At 52.1% G+C, this 20,382-nt stretch overlaps 1 protein-coding gene across 1 annotated transcript in view; it reads left to right on the top strand.

Annotated features, from left to right (window-relative positions):
- Positions 1–18,164, top strand: part of LOC115082491 (cleavage and polyadenylation specificity factor subunit 1-like) — a gene marked incomplete at its 3' end in the record, with an annotated part of 66,662 nt that extends 48,498 nt beyond the window's left edge. The window contains exons 6-8 of the mRNA XM_029586718.1: positions 3,739–3,885; positions 14,567–14,706; positions 18,054–18,164. Of these exons, the coding sequence (XP_029442578.1) occupies positions 3,739–3,885; positions 14,567–14,706; positions 18,054–18,164 (398 nt within the window). The remainder of the gene's footprint in view (positions 1–3,738; positions 3,886–14,566; positions 14,707–18,053) is intronic.
- Positions 18,165–20,382: the final 2,218 nt, after the last annotated feature.

Raw genomic sequence — 20,382 nt, forward strand, 5'->3', positions numbered from 1 at the left:
TGTATTGGTGTTTTAGGGCTTAGTGTAATATTTGCAGTGTCGCCTTTCTGTGGATAAGATTGTTACTATTTGAGAGCTGGCAATTAGTCCTATTCTGTTATGGGACGTTTACTGTATTAGTATACTCATGGCTTTCTGAGGGCCAAGCCTGTACCCAACATATGTTATAAGAGGCCTAATGTATGGGTTCAAAGTGACTTGATATAAAATAGTATGCAAACTTATGCAAACGAGGAGGAGGGAATAAACACAACTAACCCCTCTGCCCTCGAGTGTCCAGTCATGGGCTGTGGAGAAGTTGGCAGCCCTAATGCCGTAACTGGAGAGTAGAGTCATGGTGTCATGGTAGAGACACGTTCCCGGGCCTGTCCCAGGTGCCCGCCGGGCCTCCACTCATCCCACTACGGTTGCAGATCCGTGCGCCCTGACCACCCCTCGTTTCCCTGCTTCTCCTCACGCGCCTGCCTATTGCTTCATTGTGCCGTGTCCGGCTCGGGTGCACGGGCTGATGGACTGACAGAAATGGGAATTTAAATCCCCGCGCCAGCTCTTTCTCTTGGACTATGCCGCAGGACCCCCCCTCGTGTCGGAGGTTATGCAGTACTACTAGAAAATTAAAGGCGGGATGATTTTCATGTCGCTGATTGGGAGGGGGTGCGTGGGGCGTCTTTATTTGCGAGAGATCCCCAGCTAATATCATCAGTACTGGTTGGACGGGTTATTACAGCGAGCTTGGAGAGATCTTAATGTTAATTAGCCCCGTTCCACCAAGGGCAGAGAGATTTCTACGTATGTTAGATCACAAATCATGTGTTTGTAAGCTTCTGATTGTGCTCGCTGTAGAGGGGCTGGGTACCCCAGACAATGCAGAATTATTAATGCACATATCAGCTGCCCCGCTTTAATTTGATTTTGGACCTTCAAGGCTGGTGGAGGCAACGTGGCAGGGGGGCCGGTAAGGAAAATCGTCACTTTGCAGGGATCCATGCTGCGTGGCAAAGAGGGGGCAGCTTGCTGGAGGTGTACGAATCGGATAAAACAAGTGAGCAGTTCTAAAGCCGTCTGCGGCCATTACACCCAAAGAACAAAGGTGCGCGATAGATGATGTCCCTGAACTTTCTGCTGTGCGGGTGAGGGGAGGGTTCAGCGGTGAGGAACAGCGCTGCCACGGGGGCTGTTAAATACCTCGCATGTACGTAATGCACAAGAAGAGAACCTTTTTCAGAGGAAAGGCAGGTAGAGCGAGAGGCTCTAAGATAACAACATAGAATTACGCTCGCCTCTCGCGTGCAGGGATCCCTTCCTCTGCTTTTCGGAGGTTGACGTTTCTTTATGTACAGTTCTTTCCTTTCTGTTGAAGGTGGTCTCCTCCTTTCATCTTAGTCAGGCTGTTGAGCTTCCGGCTTTCCCGAACCCGATGGCCGATACTCCTATGGCTCGGGACTTCATTTATTGGATGTGCGTTGAATTCTTTGGTGGTATCTCAAGGTGACAAATGCCTTTTGGAGATTGGATCATCTGTTTGTCCTGTTCAATGGAACAAAGAAAGGAAATAAGGTTTCCAGGGGCACTATTTTTGCTGAATGGTAGAAAGAGATGATAGCGTCCGCTTACATCTGTAAGGGCCGACTGGTGCTGGAGGGGTTGAGAGCACGTTCCTCGTGGGTGGAGGGTCAGCTGAGATCTGCCGTGCACTGACGTGATCTTCTCTCTCACTTTTACCAAACATTACCACGTGGATGTGCAAGCTCCCAGGAGAGGCGTCTCGTGGGTGGAGGGTCAGCTGAGATCTGCCGTGCGGTGACGGGATCTTCTCTCACACTTTTACCAAACATTACCACGTGGATGTGCGAGCCCCCAGGAGAGGCGTCTCGTGGGTGGAGGATCAGCTGAGATCTGCCGTGCGGTGACGGGATCTTCTCTCTCACTTTTACCAAACATTACCACGTGGATGTGCAAGCTCCCAGGAGAGGCGTCTCGTGGGTGGAGGGTCAGCTGAGATCTGCCGTGCGGTGACGGGATCTTCTCTCACACTTTTACCAAACATTACCACGTGGATGTGCGAGCCCCCAGGAGAGGCGTCTCGTGGGTGGAGGGTCAGCTGAGATCTGCCGTGCGGTGACGTGATCTTCTCTCACACTTTTACCAAACATTACCACGTGGATGTGCGAGCCCCCAGGAGAGGCGTCTCGTGGGTGGAGGGTCAGCTGAGATCTGCCGTGCGGTGACGTGATCTTCTCTCACACTTTTACCAAACATTACCACGTGGATGTGCGAGCCCCCAGGAGAGGCGTCTCGTGGGTGGAGGGTCAGCTGAGATCTGCCGTGCGGTGACGGGATCTTCTCTCACACTTTTACCAAACATTACCACGTGGATGTGCGAGCCCCCAGGAGAGGCGTCTCGTGGGTGGAGGGTCAGCTGAGATCTGCCGTGCGGTGACGGGATCTTCTCTCACACTTTTACCAAACATTACCACGTGGATGTGCGAGCCCCCAGGAGAGGCGTCTCGTGGGTGGAGGGTCAGCTGAGATCTGCCGTGCGGTGACGTGATCTTCTCTCACACTTTTACCAAACATTACCACGTGGATGTGCAAGCTCCCAGGAGAGGCGTCTCGTGGATGGAGGGTCAGCTGAGATCTGCCGTGCGGTGACGGGATCTTCTCTCACACTTTTACCAAACATTACCACGTGGATGTGCGAGCCCCCAGGAGAGGCGTCTCGTGGGTGGAGGGTCAGCTGAGATCTGCCGTGCGGTGACGTGATCTTCTCTCACACTTTTACCAAACATTACCACGTGGATGTGCAAGCTCCCAGGAGAGGCGTCTCGTGGGTGGAGGGTCAGCTGAGATCTGCCGTGCGGTGACGGGATCTTCTCTCACACTTTTACCAAACATTACCACGTGGATGTGCGAGCCCCCAGGAGAGGCGTCTCGTGGGTGGAGGGTCAGCTGAGATCTGCCGTGCGGTGACGTGATCTTCTCTCACACTTTTACCAAACATTACCACGTGGATGTGCGAGCCCCCAGGAGAGGCGTCTTCTGGGGAGAGTGTGTTACGTGTGGGTCTTTCGGGTTCCCGCCCAGAATAGAAGGGCTTGGGTACATCCCACTCGTCTGGACTGATCCGAGGAACAAACAGGAAAGGAAAATTGGTTCTTACCTGCTAATTTTCGTTGCTGAAGTACCATGGATCAGTCCAGAGGCCTATTCCCATCTGTCGAAAGACTTCCTTGCTTCTGGATGAACTGACTGCTGGTTTGTGAAGAAGCGTACATAGTTTGGTATAGATTTGTGTTAAATTAAGGGGGCCCCAACTTTAAGTCTCTGTTTGCCCAAACTTGATTGGGGTTTAAGGTGGACATCTTGGTTTGGGTACAGGACAATACTGAGGGACTGCAGGTGGCGCTCTCGGTTATGTAGCAGGGCCTCAAAGTTTTGTTCTCTGTCTCCATCTGCTGGTCGGGAGGCAAAACCCACTCGTCTGGACTGATCTGGGGTACTTCAGGAACGAAAAGTAGCAGGTAAGAACCAATTTTCCTATAAGCACAGAGGATCCTTAGCTGTGATGGAGGGATGAGTGGGAAAGCATGAGATTACCTGAGGTCTACAGTAGGAAATGTTTAGACTGGGGGTGGGTCTTAGGGTTCTTGTCTACCCTCGTATCATGTATTCTGTGAGCAGGCCTTGTCTCTCTGCCTCTGGAAAGCTTGTGAGTGATCATTCCTCTCTCTCTTGCAGACAGAAGTCCAGTTTCCTGCCCAGTTACATCATCGATATCCGGGAGTTGGATGAGAAGCTGCTGAACATTATTGACATGCAGTTCCTGTATGGATACTATGAGCCCACGCTATTGATTCTCTTTGAACCGAATCAAACCTGGCCGGGGTATTTATCTTACGCTTTTTCTGAGTGGAGGAGTAGCCTGGTGGTTAGGAGCAGCAGGTCGAGGACCAGGGAAGCTGGAACTCAAACCCCACTGACATTCCTTGTGACCTTGGGCAGCTTGCGTCACTGTGCACAGCCTCAGGTACAAACTTAAGGCATTTTCCCTGTAGACACAGAATGGAAGAAAAGCCTTAGTAAATCAGGCTCTTAGATTATAAGCCCTCTGGGGACAGGGAAATACTTACAGTGCCATGAGCTGCCAATGAAAATCTGAATAAATAAAATATTTCTCCCCCTCTTATCTTATTTCTCCTAAGCAGAGCTCACCTGGATATGTACAACCCTCTCCCTTTTATCTATTCTTAACCTCTTCTGTCCTCTCTTACCCAGAGATGGCCTCTTCCTCTCCCATTCCTTGCCAGTCAGCACTGATGGGTTCTGCTTGCACCTAAGAAGGAAGTGATGTCACTTCCTGTGCTCCATGCTCCGCTCTCCGGGATGCTGGCCTGTCGTTGAGGAGAAATGCTGCAGCAGACCTTCCAGGCTCCCCTGGACTTTGGAAAGCTTGCCTGCTTCTCTGCTGGGCATTGCAGCGTGGCTGTAGGCTGACACAGTTGTGATCGGCTGTTCGGCAGTGTCTTGGCAGGTGCTCCACTTTGATTCATATTTCATCTTGATGCATCCTGGGCCATGCAGACTGTCAGTATATGCCTTTAACATGCAGAGTGATGCATGCAGACTGTCAGTATATGCCTTTAATATGCAGAGTGATGCATGCAGACTGTCAGTATATGCCTTTAACATGCAGAGTGCATGCAGACTGTCAGTATATGCCTTTAACATGCAGATTGATGCATGCAGACTGTCAGTATATGCCTTTAACATGCAGTGATGCATGCAGACTGTCAGTATATGCCTTTAATATGCAGATTGATGCATGCAGATTGTCAGTATATGCCTTTAATATGCAGATTGATGCATGCAGATTGTCAGTATATGCCTTTAACATGCAGAGTGATGCATGCAGACTGTCAGTATATGCCTTTAACATGCAGAGTGATGCATGCAGACTGTCAGTATATGCCTTTAACATGCAGTGATGCATGCAGACTGTCAGTATATGCCTTTAACATGCAGATTGCATGCAGACTGTCAGTATATGCCTTTAACATGCAGATTGATGCATGCAGACTGTCAGTATATGCCTTTAACATGCAGAGTGATGCATGCAGACTGTCAGTATATGCCTTTAACATGCAGATTGATGCATGCAGACTGTCAGTATATGCCTTTAACCCATCTTTTTTTTTCTTGTGGTGCCTTAAAAGAAAAACAGTTATTTAAACAAATCGAGGTAGTCTGATATGTCTTTGTAATTTTTTTGGCTGTCTCAAATACATCAGCCACAGCAGGTTGCACCCATTGCCAGAGCTGGACTGGCAGACCCTCCTCTCTCTACCCTCTCCCCCTTTCCTTAGAGCCCTCTTGTCATGGGAGAACACAGTTCACAGGTTGGACCTTCAGGAACCATCTCTTACACCAAATCTCTGTCTGCTTAGCTCTATTAGATAAGGCGCACTACAGTCTGTATGATTAAGTATATACCCGAGGCAATGGAGGGAGATGTGACCTGCCCAAGGACACGAGGCGTGGCAGTGGGATTTGACCCCTGGCTTCCCTGATTCATAGCTGCTCGGCTGGTCCTAGCGGATCTGTCATGCAGCATTATCCATATCCAATGGAGACGTCTGCCATTTTCTTTCTAATGCCCTACCTAGTCTTATAGAGGTTCAGAGATCCTCAGTGAGCCACTGAGCTAGATTTTGCCTTCAGAACAACTGAAATTGCCCAGGGACAACATTAGTCAAAGCCGTATTGTGTTATTTCACTTCTCTTCTGAAGGAGTAACTGACCAGTTGGACCAGTACAAACAATCGGGTAATGCCAGTAGGTGGAGACAGAGATCCGCGTTGCTGATGTCACTCCTTATAGGTATCTGCCAATGTTGGATCCTTAGGAGAATTTCTTTTGTGAAATAAGGGGAGAAGGGCTCTGGTGGTGAAAGCCTAGAGCTCCCTTACTCCCTCCACTAAGCAGGTTCTGCATCCGGGGACTTGTGCGGCAGCTTCCTCCTCTCTATCTCTCCTCCTTCCCTCGCTTCCTTGATCCTCTCTCTTATTCGGGTGGGTATCTCTTTAATTTGGGGACTGTTTTCAGCAGTGGCTGCAATAAAGTGAAAAAAGGGAGAGGAGCCTTGCTGCTTCAGTGGCTGAAGCCCCGATGGTCAGTTTTGCATTGCTGAGACGTTGGAGGCTATCTTGGGGCTTCTCCAGGTAGGGGAGAGTCCCCGAATTGGAAGCTTTTGCTTGGGGATGTTTTCCCTTAGGGAGCAAGATGGTGGCAGATGTGAAGCATGGGGGGGAAAACCGCGCTCTGCAACCTTCGGAAAGCGCAGGCAGGCAGTGGTACGAGATTGTGGGTCTCTGGGGCCGCGGGTCAGGATGAAAGATGGGCTGCAGTGCCCAGGAGCCCTCAGATCTGGAGGGGGGGGGGGGGGATCTTGGGCCCCTCCTCTCAGCCCAAGGCAGTGGGAGTTCTTAGCTCAGCTTCTGCCTTGGGTGGAGATTTTTAAAGAGTATTTCAGTATGGGACAGGGCACTCTTTCAGGTTTGTCCCCAGCCCTTTCAAAATCCCTCTGTGTCTTCTATGGGCCAGGGCAAGGGAGGACTGGAGGATGTCGGGGGAGGAGGGACTGGAGGATGTCAGGGGAGGAGGGACTGGAGGATGTCAGGGGAGGAGGGACTGGAGGATTTCAGAGGAGGAGGGACTGGAGGATGTCAGGGGAGGAGGGACTGGAGGAGGAGGGACTGGAGGATGTCAGGGGAGGAGGGACTGGAGGATGTCAGAGGAGGAGGGACTGGAGGATGTCAGGGGAGGAGGGACTGGAGGATGTCAGAGGGAGGAGGGACTGGAGGATGTCAGGGGAGGAGGGACTGGAGGATGTCAGAGGGAGGAGGGACTGGAGGATGTCAGGGGAGGAGGGACTGGAGGATGTCAGGGGAGGAGGGACTGGAGGGACTGGAGGATTTCAGAGGAGGAGGGACTGGAGGATGTCAGGGGAGGAGGGACTGGAGGAGGAGGGACTGGAGGATGTCAGGGGAGGAAGGACTGGAGGATGTCAGAGGAGGAGGGACTGGAGGATTTCAGAGGAGGAGGGACTGGAGGATGTCAGGGGAGGAGGGACTGGAGGGACTGGAGGATGTCAGAGGAGGAGGGACTGGAGGATTTCAGAGGAGGAGGGACTGGAGGATGTCAGGGGAGGAGGGACTGGAGGATGTCAGAGGAGGAGGGACTGGAGGATGTCAGAGGAGGAAGGACTGGAGGATGTCAGGGGAGGAGGGACTGGAGGATTTCAGAGGGAGGAGGGACTGGAGGATTTCAGGGGAGGAGGGACTGGAGGAGGAGGGACTGGAGGATGTCAGGGGAGGAGGGACTGGAGGATGTCGGGAGGAGGGACTGGAGGATTTCAGAGGGAGGAGGGACTGGAGGATGTCGGGAGGAGGGACTGGAGGATTTCAGGGGAGGAGGGACTGGAGGATGTCAGAGGGAGGAGGGACTGGAGGATTTCAGGGGAGGAGGGACTGGAGGATGTCAGGGGAGGAGGGACTGGAGGATGTCAGGGGAGGAGGGACTGGAGGAGGAGGGACTGGAGGATGTCAGGGGAGGAGGGACTGGAGGATTTCAGAGGAGGAGGGACTGGAGGATTTCAGGGGAGGAGGGACTGGAGGATGTCAGGGGAGGAGGGACTGGAGGATGTCAGGGGAGGAGGGACTGGAGGAGGAGGGACTGGAGGATGTCAGGGGAGGAGGGACTGGAGGATGTCAGGGGAGGAGGGGACTGGAGGATGTCAGGGGAGGAGGGACTGGAGGATTTCAGAGGAGGAGGGACTGGAGGATTTCAGAGGGAGGAGGGGACTGGAGGATGTCAGGGGAGGAGGGACTGGAGGATGTCAGAGGGAGGAGGGACTGGAGGATGTCAGGGGAGGAGGGACTGGAGGAGGAGGGACTGGAGGATGTCAGGGGAGGAGGGACTGGAGGATGTCGGGAGGAGGGACTGGAGGATTTCAGAGGGAGGAGGGACTGGAGGATGTCAGGGGAGGAGGGGACTGGAGGATGTCGGGAGGAGGGACTGGAGGATGTCAGGGGAGGAGGGACTGGAGGATTTCAGAGGAGGAGGGACTGGAGGATTTCAGGGGAGGAAGGACTGGAGGATGTCAGGGGAGGAGGGACTGGAGGATGTCAGGGGAGGAGGGACTGGAGGATTTCAGAGGGAGGAGGGACTGGAGGATTTCAGGGGAGGAGGGACTGGAGGATGTCAGGGGAGGAGGGACTGGAGGAGGAGGGACTGGAGGATGTCAGGGGAGGAGGGACTGGAGGATGTCGGGAGGAGGGACTGGAGGATATCAGGGGAGGAGGGACTGGAGGATGTCGGGAGGAGGGACTGGAGGATGTCAGAGGGAGGAGGGACTGGAGGATGTCAGGGGAGGAGGGACTGGAGGATGTCAGAGGGAGGAGGGACTGGAGGATGTCAGGGGAGGAGGGACTGGAGGAGGAGGGACTGGAGGATGTCAGGGGAGGAGGGACTGGAGGAGGAGGGACTGGAGGATGTCAGGGGAGGAGGGACTGGAGGATTTCAGAGGAGGAGGGACTGGAGGATGTCAGGGGAGGAGGGACTGGAGGAGGAGGGACTGGAGGATGTCAGGGGAGGAGGGACTGGAGGATGTCAGAGGAGGAGGGACTGGAGGATGTCAGGGGAGGAGGGACTGGAGGATGTCAGGGGAGGAGGGGACTGGAGGATTTCAGAGGAGGAGGGACTGGAGGATGTCAGGGGAGGAGGGACTGGAGGAGGAGGGACTGGAGGATGTCAGAGGGAGGAGGGACTGGAGGATGTCAGAGGGAGGAGGGACTGGAGGATGTCAGGGGAGGAGGGACTGGAGGAGGAGGGACTGGAGGATGTCAGGGGAGGAGGGACTGGAGGAGGAGGGACTGGAGGATGTCAGGGGAGGAGGGACTGGAGGATTTCAGGGGAGGAGGGACTGGAGGATGTCAGGGGAGGAGGGACTGGAGGAGGAGGGACTGGAGGATGTCAGGGGAGGAGGGACTGGAGGATGTCAGAGGAGGAGGGACTGGAGGATGTCAGGGGAGGAGGGACTGGAGGATGTCAGGGGAGGAGGGACTGGAGGATTTCAGAGGAGGAGGGACTGGAGGATGTCAGGGGAGGAGGGACTGGAGGAGGAGGGACTGGAGGATGTCAGGGGAGGAGGGACTGGAGGATGTCAGAGGAGGAGGGACTGGAGGATGTCAGGGGAGGAGGGGACTGGAGGATGTCAGGGGAGGAGGGACTGGAGGATGTCAGGGGAGGAGGGACTGGAGGATGTCAGAGGAGGAGGGACTGGAGGATGTCAGGGGAGGAGGGACTGGAGGAGGATGTCAGAGGAGGAGGGACTGGAGGATGTCAGGGGGAGGAGGGACTGGAGGATGTCAGGGGGAGGAGGGACTGGAGGATGTCAGGGGAGGAGGGGACTGGAGGAGGATGTCAGAGGAGGAGGGACTGGAGGATGTCAGGGGAGGAGGGACTGGAGGAGGAGGGACTGGAGGATGTCAGAGGAGGAGGGACTGGAGGATGTCAGGGGAGGAGGGACTGGAGGATGTCAGGGGAGGATGTCAGGGGAGGAGGGACTGGAGGATGTCAGGGGAGGAGGGACTGGAGGAGGATGTCAGAGGAGGAGGGACTGGAGGATGTCAGGGGAGGAGGGACTGGAGGAGGAGGGACTGGAGGATGTCAGAGGAGGAGGGACTGGAGGATGTCAGGGGAGGAGGGACTGGGAGGATGTCGGGGGGAGGAGGGACTGGAGGATGTCAGGGGAGGAGGGACTGGAGGATGTCAGAGGAGGAGGGACTGGAGGATGTCAGGGGAGGAGGGACTGGAGGATGTCAGGGGAGGAGGGACTGGAGGATGTCAGGGGAGGAGGGACTGGAGGAGGATGTCAGAGGAGGAGGGACTGGAGGATGTCAGGGGAGGAGGGACTGGAGGATGTCAGAGGAGGAGGGACTGGAGGATGTCAGAGGGAGGAGGGACTGGAGGATGTCAGGGGAGGAGGGACTGGAGGATGTCAGGGGAGGAGGGACTGGAGGATGTCAGGGGAGGAGGGACTGGAGGATGTCAGAGGGAGGAGGGACTGGAGGATGTCAGGGGAGGAGGGACTGGAGGATGTCAGAGGAGGAGGGACTGGAGGATGTCAGAGGAGGAGGGACTGGAGGATGTCAGAGGAGGAGGGACTGGAGGATGTCAGGGGAGGAGGGACTGGAGGATGTCAGGGGAGGAGGGACTGGAGGATGTCAGAGGAGGAGGGACTGGAGGATGTCAGGGGAGGAGGGACTGGAGGATGTCAGGGGAGGATGTCAGGGGAGGAGGGACTGGAGGATGTCAGGGGAGGAGGGACTGGAGGATGTCAGGGGAGGAGGGACTGGAGGATGTCAGGGGGAGGAGGGACTGGAGGATTTCAGGGGAGGAGGGACTGGAGGATGTCAGGGGAGGAGGGACTGGAGGAGGAGGGACTGGAGGATGTCAGGGGAGGAGGGACTGGAGGATTTCAGAGGGAGGAGGGACTGGAGGATGTCAGGGGAGGATGTCAGGGGAGGAGGGACTGGAGGATGTCAGGGGAGGAGGGACTGGAGGATGTCAGGGGAGGAGGGACTGGAGGATGTCAGGGGAGGAGGGACTGGAGGATGTCAGGGGAGGAGGACTGGAGGAGGAGGGACTGGAGGATGTCAGGGGAGGAGGGACTGGAGGATGTCAGGGGAGGAGGGTTCTCCTTGGATGGGTTTAAAGCACCGAGGGGGATCATGATGAGGACCTTGAGGAGGGTGAGTGCCCTCCTAAAATGAGTCAGAGCTTCAGCCTTGTGCCTTTTCTGTAGGGTGAAACTGTCCTTCCTGACCACGCAGCTGAATATTGGGAATTACAGGAAGGAAGAGCCTCTCTGCCATGTGCTTATCATTCAGAAGCCTTCCAGGTTTTTTCCCCTGCACCCTGCCATGAAGGATTTGATTGATTTGGAGCGAGTGACACCAGAAACTAATTTTAAGGGTGGCCACTCATGAGCTAAACTAGAACATAAGATTTGCCACCCTGAGTCAGACCAAAGGTCTATCAAGCCCAAGTTTCTTGTTTCAAAAAGTGACCAACCCAGGTTACAAGTACCTGGCAGGATCCCAAAAGGTCAATAGATTCCATGCTCCTTATCCCAGGCATCCTTTGCAGTGTGAGAAACTCCATTTGGGCAGAGTGGATACTTTAGTATGCTCAGTAACTAAGAGGACCACTATTCTGGTTAAGCATGGAGGTGCTCTTAAAATACTCAAGATTGAAAAATGGAATCCATGCTTAAGCAGGCCTTTTAGGCTGTTAGCATGCGGCTTCAGATCTCTGCTTGCTGCAGTGTTGTGATGAGGTGTGGCCTCTGCCTTTCTCAGGAGATAGAAGAAGATTCTGGTGAGGACTCATTCCACTTGGAACCAGGTGCCACATAGAAACATAGAAACATAGAAATGACGGCAGAAGAAGACCGAATGGCCCATCCAGTCTGCCCAGCAAGCCTCACACATTTTTTCTCTCATTCTTATCTGTTACTCTTAGCTCCTTGTTCTATTCCCCTTCCACCCCCACCATTAATGTAGAGAGCAGTGATGGAGCTGCATGCAAGTGAAATATCTAGCTTGATTAGTTAGGGGTAGTAGGGGCAGTAACCGCTGCGATAAGCAAGCTACACCCATGCTTATTTGTTTTACCTAGACTATGTTGTACAGCTCTTGTTGGTTTTTTTTTTCTTCTCCCCTGCTGTAGAAGCAGAGAGCCATGCTGGATATGCCTTGAAAGTGAAGTATCAGGCACATTTGGTTGGGGTAGTAACCGCCGTAACAAGCCAGCTACTCCTCGCTTTGTGATTGCGAATCCTTTTTTTTTTCTTCACCCCTGTCGTTGAAGCTATGCAGGATATGCGTGAAGCATCAGTTTTTTGTTTTTGTTTTTTTTTTTTTTCCCCCTGCCGTTGAAGCAGAGAGCTATGCTGGAAATGCGTGATGTATCAGTCTTTCTCCCATGCCGATGCAGCAGAGAACCATGCTGGATATGCATGGAAAGTGAAGTATCAGGCACATTTGGTTTGCATGGAAAGTGAAGTATCAGGCACATTTGGTTTGGCGGATGCCTGTTTTGATTTTGTGGTCTCCGCAAGGAAAGTAGTTTAAGAACATAAGAAATTGCCATGCTGGGTCAAACCAAGATCCATCATGCCCAGCATCCTGTTTCCAACAGAGGCCAAAACCAGGCCACAAGAACCTGGCAATTACCCAAACACTAAGAAGATCCCATGCTACTGATGCAATTAATAGCAGTGGCTATTCCCTAAGTAACCTTGATTAATAGCAGGTAATGGACTTCTCCTCCAAGAACTTATCCAAACCTTTTTTGAACCCAGCTACACTAACTGCACTAACCACATCCTCTGGCACCAATTTCCAGAGCTTAATTTCCTAGCATGTAGCAGATGGACTCAGGACCAATGGATTTTCTTTCTTCTTTTGCTTTGGATTTTCTAAAGCTCTGCAAGCGTGTGTAGTGTCCCAAACTACTAAGGAGACGGAGAAATACTGAAGAGCAGAGCTTCCTGCATGGGTACGTGTAGGCTGAAGTCAGATTGAAATCTGACTCCGTCTCCCAACTGCTATCAGGAGTACAGTATACCCATTGGTCCTGAGTCCATCTGTCTACACTAAGGAAAACGAAATTATCAGGTAAGTAATTTCTCCATTGTGCGTTGAGTAAAAAATAATTTTCTTCGATTAGTCTTAAATGTGCCCAATGCTAACTTCATGGAGTGCCCCCTGGTCCTTATATTATTCGAAAGTGTAATTAACCGATTCACATCTACCCGTTCTAGACCTCTCATGATTTTAAACACCTCTCTCATATCCCCCCTCAGCCGTCTCTTCTCCACAGCCCTAACCTCTTCAGCCTTTCCTCATATGGGAGCTGTTCCATCCCCTTTATCATTTTGGTTGCCCTTCTCTGTACCTTCTCCATCACATCTATATCTTTTTTGAGACCAGAATTTTACACAGTATTCAAGGTGCGGTCTCACCATGGAGCGATACAGAGGCATTACGACACTTTCCGTTTCATTAACCATTCCCTTCCTAATAATTCCTAACATTCTGTTTGTTTTTTGACTGCCACAGCACAGTGAGCCGATGATTTTAAAGTATTACCCACTATGATGCCTAGATCTTTTTCCTGGGTGGTAGCTCCTAATATGGAACCTAACATCGTGTAATTAAAGCAAGGGTTATTTTTTTTTTTTTTGTATTGAAAGTTTTTATTTGGCACTTATCATATTAACAGCATTAACAGACAACAGGTAAAGAAATCACCACAGTAAACCACAAGCGTCGTAACACTGGAAGAGAAAAAGAATTACAAAAATCGGATAAACTGCATTAAAGGAGGATTGAGATGACTGCGACTACGGTCCTTATTGTCCATCCTAAAAGATGTCCATTACGGAGGCGTCGCATGTCGGCGCCATTCCTGATAGGGAGTCCAAACCATATTCTAATCCGACAGGAACACCAACGCTTCCTACGCTTTGGCTACTGGGTCATCATTAGCAGTTCTGGGCACTGCCCTGTGGCCTAGCCACCACCCCAAGAACATTTTCCAAGATTATGGTGGTCGTGTCGGCAGCATTAAGAAGAGAAGGCATCCTCACTCGTACACCCTTACTTGGACGGCTAGTTGATCTGGGCCAAGCCCGTAGAAGAAAGTCTCCGGGTGACCAACAGGGTGACCTGCTTGATTCAGGAACTCAGTTGGGTAGTAAACTTGGACAAGAGCTGTCTCAAGCCTTCCCAGTCGTTGGAGTATCTGGGAGTCTGGTTTGTCCATTCCTTGTTCTTCTGGAAGTCTGATAGTTTAAAAAGAAAAGTTAGATTTAGATGTTGTTTGATTTTTCTTGAGGTTATCCACAGTTAGCTTGTTACAGAAATACTGGCAGCCTGCTGTCAACACAGATGTTAAGGACTGACATTAGTCAGTCTGTTGATCTCTGTCTCCATCTACTGGTCAGTGAGCATATCCTGATTGTCTGGTCTGGCCATGTCTGGATTAAAGGGAAGGAAATTATCAGGTAAAAAATAATTTCACCATTACCTTCCTTCAAAGGCCATGGCATAACCAAATCTAGAAAACTTTCTTGATCAACTTTCTATCTAGTCCATTCTCTTCAGTAAGTATTTCTAAAATCATCAGGTGATGATTAAGTCAGGTCAATGGTTAATTGTAAAATTATTTATATTTAACAGGGAGTCCATTAAACTGAATAAAAAATAAATGTAAGCTATGCCCACTGCTATGTGTAGGCTTGGAAAATGCCAGAGTATAACCTAAAATATACATCTCGGAAATAAAATCCTTAGTAGCTTCTCCTGTACCTCATCAGCATGCACCTTACTTTCCTCTTCCTATTAATCAGAATGGACCTTGGAGCTGCTGTCGAATGCTGTTTGTCTCTGCCTCCTGGGGAGCTTCTCTCTCATTTTCTTCTACTTGTACTCCTATACAGGCGGGTTGCTGTGCGTCAAGATACCTGCAGCATTGTGGCTATATCCCTGAACATCATGCAGAAAGTCCATCCTGTCATATGGTCTCTCAGCAACCTGCCATTTGACTGTACTCAGTCTCTGGCTGTGCCTAAGCCAATAGGTGAGTGTGCAGCTGCTGTGCATGTAAATGGAACGACCTGGCAGGAAATGCATTCATTGTAAGAAGAAATAACTATACATCAAAACTCTCATTCATGTAGGATCCCAACCTGCCTCTGAATTTGGTGCACACACATGAAATCATCAGCCTCCATGGTTGGAAGGCTGTTAACTTTTTGTGCTCATTGTGTGAACACGGTTAAGCAGAGCGAGAAACAATGTTGGTATCCCAGCTGTAGATGGGTGAAGTGGAGCCCAGTCAGACAAAGATAGCATGAAAGGAAAATCTGACCTGCTGGTGCAGCAGTTCTCATCTGATCATTCTTGTGTGCTGGGTAGCGTGTCCTGCTCTTCCCTTGTACAGACTAAGGTGTGTGAGCAGCAGCTCTCCTGTGAAAGTTATTGTGTGCTGGGGTACTTGAGCTCCCCTCCGATAGTTGTGTGATGGGTAGCATTTCCTGTCACAGATTGGTAAAGGACATAAGATTATACAATAAATATGCCAGCAATTAACTTTTTCCCAGGACAAGCAGGATGGTAGTCCTAGTCCTCACCTATGGGTGACATCATCAGATGGAGCCCTGTCACAGAACACTTTTGTCAAAGTGTCTAGAACTTTGACTGGCACACTGAGCATGCCCAGCATGCCACTAACCCTGCAGCCAGCAGGGGTCCCCCTTCAGTCTCTCTTTTTCCGTGCAGCAGTTGCCTCGCGGTTTAGGAGCTCATAAGAACATAAGAAATTGCCATGCTGGGTCAGAACAAGGGTCCATCAAGCCCAGCATCCTGTTTCCAACAGAGGCCAAAACCAGGCCACAAGCACCTGGCAATTACCCAAACACTAAGAAGCTCTGTGAGAAATTTCTCACAACTTTCCTCACAGAACTATTTGAAGTTTCTCTTCTCAAAAAATCCATCGCGCTCCGTTCCCTCAGACGCTCGGCAAGTGTTTTTTCCGGTATTTGTGGTCGGTTCCCGGCGGCTTATCACTTCAGTGCCCGACTGTCACCGACCGTGCACCCGCCAAATTTTAACATGGCGACCGTGTTTAGCAAATGTCCCGAGTGTCTGAGGACCCATGTCCATAACGGCCCCTCGCACGACGTTCTTTGATGCCCTAGTTATGCACAAATGATCCCCAAAGGCCGTCGTGCTCCCTGGACAAAGTGGAGCAGTTGTTTGCTTCAAAACAGACTGCTCCATCGATGCCAGTTCAAGCGCCACCAACTGTGGAGGGTCCATCGACCTCGGAGACAATTCGCCAGGAGCACCGTGGACAGGGTGACTGTCCATCACCGACTCCATCGAGGACATCGGCATCATCGTCCTCTGTGCCTGCACTGATACCGCAGCAGCATTGTCTTCCATCAAGCTACCTGCGAAGAGGGCCCGGGACCCCTAGGCGTTCCCCACCGATACCGGTGCCGGGCACCGAGCCTCCACAGGCCCACATGGAAGCCCCAGTGACACTTAGCCTGCCTCCTACCCCGATTGCCGTGCCACCCATGCTGGCTTCCCGGGAGGAATTGGACCGCATGATCCAAGAGGCATTGCTTAAAGCCTCAAGAGGCTTCCAATCGCTGCTGCTGGCCTCCATACTGGCCCCGGAACCAGCTCCCTCGATGGTGGCACCACTCCTCGAGCACCTCGATACGCTCATCGGTGCCTTATCGTCTCCTGTGCCACCGGACACGCTGGCATCGAGTCATCCATCAAGGCCTCTGCAGGTCCCGATTCCAGTACCAAGCTCCTCGGAGGAGGAAGGATCTATTCTCTGTCACGTCTCTCCACGGGAACCATCTATGCTGGAGCCTATGCTAGGGCCATCGGGGCTACCGGTACCCAAGCGCACCTCATCTGCCCCGATTCCATCGATGCTGGCGCCGATTCTATCGATGCCTTCCCACCCCGTCGGCTTTGGCATGCTTCCTCCAATGGGAGCTCGACCGGGAGAAAGCCCCCTATAATCCATGGGGCGATGCATCCTCAGATAATTCATCATGGACATCCAAGGACCTACTTTCAGAGCCTTCACCGCCGGAGGAAAGGCGAAGATCTCCTCCAGAAGACCTCCTTTGCCAGTTTTGTCAGATGTCTGAGATTATACCTTTTACACTGATCACGGAGGAAGATGCTCTCCATAAAACGTTAGTGGTCTTACAATTTGTAGATGTTCCAAAAGATATAATGGCAGTACCGGTACATGAAGTTCTTTTGGACCTCATGCACCACCTGTTGGAACATCCAGGTATGGTACCCCCAATCAATAAAAAGACAGATGCTATCTATCTGGTTCAACAAGTCCCAGGTTTTCAAAAGAGTCAGCTGCCTGGAAGTGCAGGACATACTGGCAGATCTACCCTGTACTGGAGACAACCTGTTCGGGGATAAGATCGAGGAAGTGGCCCAGTTAAAGGACCATCATGAGACCCTGCACCAGTTGTCAACTGTCTTCCCAGATGTTCCTTCCATAGCCCGCAGGGCCACGTGTAGAGAACCCAAGAAACAAGTCTACAGGCTACGCAGATATTACCCTCCTGCATCCCGTGCACGACTGGCTCGGGCACCTCAGAGGGGACATGCGCTCCAAACTAGAACATCTAGACCAGAGCCAGCTCCACAAGCTGGCCCTGCGTCTGGATTTTGACTCTTTCCTAGAGAGCAGCAGTCATAGTCCAGTGGGGGGGGGGGGGGGGGGGTCACTTGTGCCACTTTGCAACAAATTGGCATCCAATCACCATGGACCAGTGGGTACTGTCCATTGTAACCCATGGTTACCATCTACATTTTTCAAAAATTCCCCTGGGGCTTCCCACCCAATCCATCCTGGAGTTGAGATGTCCACACAGGAAAACTCGAGTCAGAGCTCTCAACCCTTCTGTCGGTCAGAGCCGTGGAACCGGTTCCACAGAATCAGCAGGGAAAAGGGTTCTCCAGATATTTCCTTATTCCAAAAAAGACCGGCAGCCTCCGGCCTATTCTGGACCTCCGTGCCTTGAATAAATTTCTTCGCAAGGAACGGTTCAGGATGGTATTCCTGGGCACCATGCTTGCTCTACTTCAACAAGGGGATTGGCTAAGCTCTCTGGACCTTCAAGACGCATACGCCCATATTGCAATCTCCCCTTCTCATTACAAATATCTGCGATTTTGTGGTGGGCCGCAGACACTTATCAATATAAGGTACTACCATTCGGCCTAGCCTCAGCACCTCGAGTCTTTACGAAGTGCCTGGCAGTCGTGACAGCGCAGTTACACAGCAGAGGCGTATACATTTTTCCACACCTAAACGATTGTTTCTTATGGCAGATGGTGGACAGTGTGTAATTTCTTCCTGTCTTTTTGCAGGTGGTGTTGTGATCTTTGCTGTAAACTCTTTGCTGTATTTGAATCAGAGCGTCCCACCCTATGGAGTATCACTGAACAGTTTGACCAATGGGACAACGGCGTTCCCCCTGCGTGAGTAAACCCTCACTTTCTATTGCAGTCAAAGTTGTTTGTGTAACATGGGGCTGACTAAATATAGAAGGGAGGTGGAAAGGAGAGTGCTTTTGTGTAGCGGGGCTGAGCAAGTGTGCAAGGGAGGTGGTTGAGGAGCATGCAGTGGGACTGAGGGAGTGTGGAAGGGAATTGGGTGTAAAAGGAGAGAGCCTGGAGCGTGCAGTGGGACTGAGGGAGTGTGGAAGGGAATTGGGTGTAAAAGGAGAGAGCCTGGAGCGTGCAGTGGGACTGAGGGAGTGTGGAAGGGAATTGGGTGTAAAAGGAGAGGGCCTGGAGCGTGCAGTGGGACTGAGGGAGTGTGGAGGGAATTGGGTGTAAAGGAGAGAGCCTGGAGCGTGCAGTGGGACTGAGGGAGTGTGGAAGGGAATTGGGTGTAAAAGGAGAGAGCCTGGAGCGTGCAGTGGGACTGAGGGAGTGTGGAAGGGAATTGGGTGTAAAAGGATAGGGCCTGGAGCGTGCAGTGGGACTGAGGGAATGTGGAAGGGAATTGGGTGTAAAAGGAGAGGGCCTGGAGCGTGCAGTGGGACTGAGGGAGTGTGGAAGGGAATTGGGTGTAAAAGGAGAGGGCCTGGAGCGTGCAGTGGGACTGAGGGAGTGTGGAAGGGAATTGGGTGTAAAAGGAGAGAGCCTGGAGCGTGCAGTGGGACTGAGGGAGTGTGGAAGGGAATTGGGTGTAAAAGGAGAGAGCCTGGAGCGTGCAGTGGGACTGAGGGAGTGTGGAAGGGAATTGGGTGTAAAAGGATAGGGCCTGGAGCGTGCAGTGGGACTGAGGGAGTGTGGAAGGGAATTGGGTGTAAAAGGGAGAGAGCCTGGAGCGTGCAGTGGGATTTGAGGGAGTGTGGAAGGGAATTGGGTGTAAAAGGAGAGAGCCTGGAGCGTGCAGTGGGACTGAGGGAGTGTGGAAGGGAATTGGGTGTAAAAGGAGAGACCTTTTCTTTTTCACATAAATATAGTGATGTACCAAATTTTACATTTCCCTGTACGTACCCGGATCAGTCCAGACCATGGTTATGCCTCCCTTCTAGCAGGTGGAGACAGAGAAAAACTTGAAGGGCACTCTCTCGTAACCTGGTGTGTCATCTGCATCCCCTCCGTATTTCTCTGTCTCCAGCAGATGGAGGTGATGCAAACCCTGCAGTCTGGGTTTAAGACTCTTTCCCTTTAAAAAAAAAAAAAAAGTAACAACGAGGCTTTATTTAACTGTGAATCAAGCAAAAAAGAAAAGAAGGAACGGAGAAATTTTTCTGATCCTCAAAGGGATAGGCAGGTCCTGAGGGATCATCCCCCCTGGTTGCAGGTATAGGAGCTGGGGTTGGTTACCCCGCACGCTCCTGGCGCCGGGGGGGTAAAGATTATCGGTGGTCCGGTCCCTCTCTCCCCCGCGGCACTGCCCCAATTAAAAAAAAAATATTCTTAGAGCAGCCTGTTTGTGTTCTTTTTTTATCGGGTGCAGGATCACTGCGTTTTTTTTCTCAATTTATAGGCTCCCTTGCCATTTCCTACTGCCATGTTTCTCCCATCTCTCTTCCTCGATGCCGCGGCCATCTTCCTGCGTTGCCTGCAGGGAGCCCTCGAGACTCTCCCATTCAGGCCTTTGCTCGAGCTGCCTTCCTGGAGGGAAAGGCAGCTCGTTTTCCATAACGGCTAGCTTAGCATAGCCCCGAGGTGCATCAAAGAGATCGGCACCTTGGGAGCCTCCGTCTGATTGGTTCCCCATCAACGTGGGAACGGTGGCCATTTTAAGCACATTTTGCTGAAGCGCAGGCACGAGCTATGGGGGCAGGGGAGCTTCCTCCAGGTTTATCCCCGGGTCATGACTGTCCTGGGGGGGTCCTTCTGATCAGGACCAGGACGATTTTGACAGAGACCCCGACTCCCCGAGGGGAGGGGGAAAGGAGTGGTCCATTTCAAACCACTTTTCTTTGGATTTTGTTCTCCTGATGCATATAGCTTTTTTAGCTTCGCAGTCTCAGCAGAGTGGGGTTTTGCCTTTGAGACATTCACAGGGGCCGCCCCCAGAGTAGCCAAGCGCCAAGATTTACGAGCGTCTCTGCAGGTCGCTAAGTTGCGGGGGTCCCTGGTTTCGGGCCGTTCTGCCCTTCCGGAGGGTCCGGACAATGGGGCTGCGGACGCAATTCCTTCTGCTTTGTCTCCTGCCAGCATGGGGTCTGAAGAG

Source organism: Rhinatrema bivittatum, unplaced genomic scaffold (genome assembly GCF_901001135.1).
Source record: "Rhinatrema bivittatum unplaced genomic scaffold, aRhiBiv1.1, whole genome shotgun sequence".
Classification (NCBI taxonomy): domain Eukaryota; kingdom Metazoa; phylum Chordata; class Amphibia; order Gymnophiona; family Rhinatrematidae; genus Rhinatrema; species Rhinatrema bivittatum.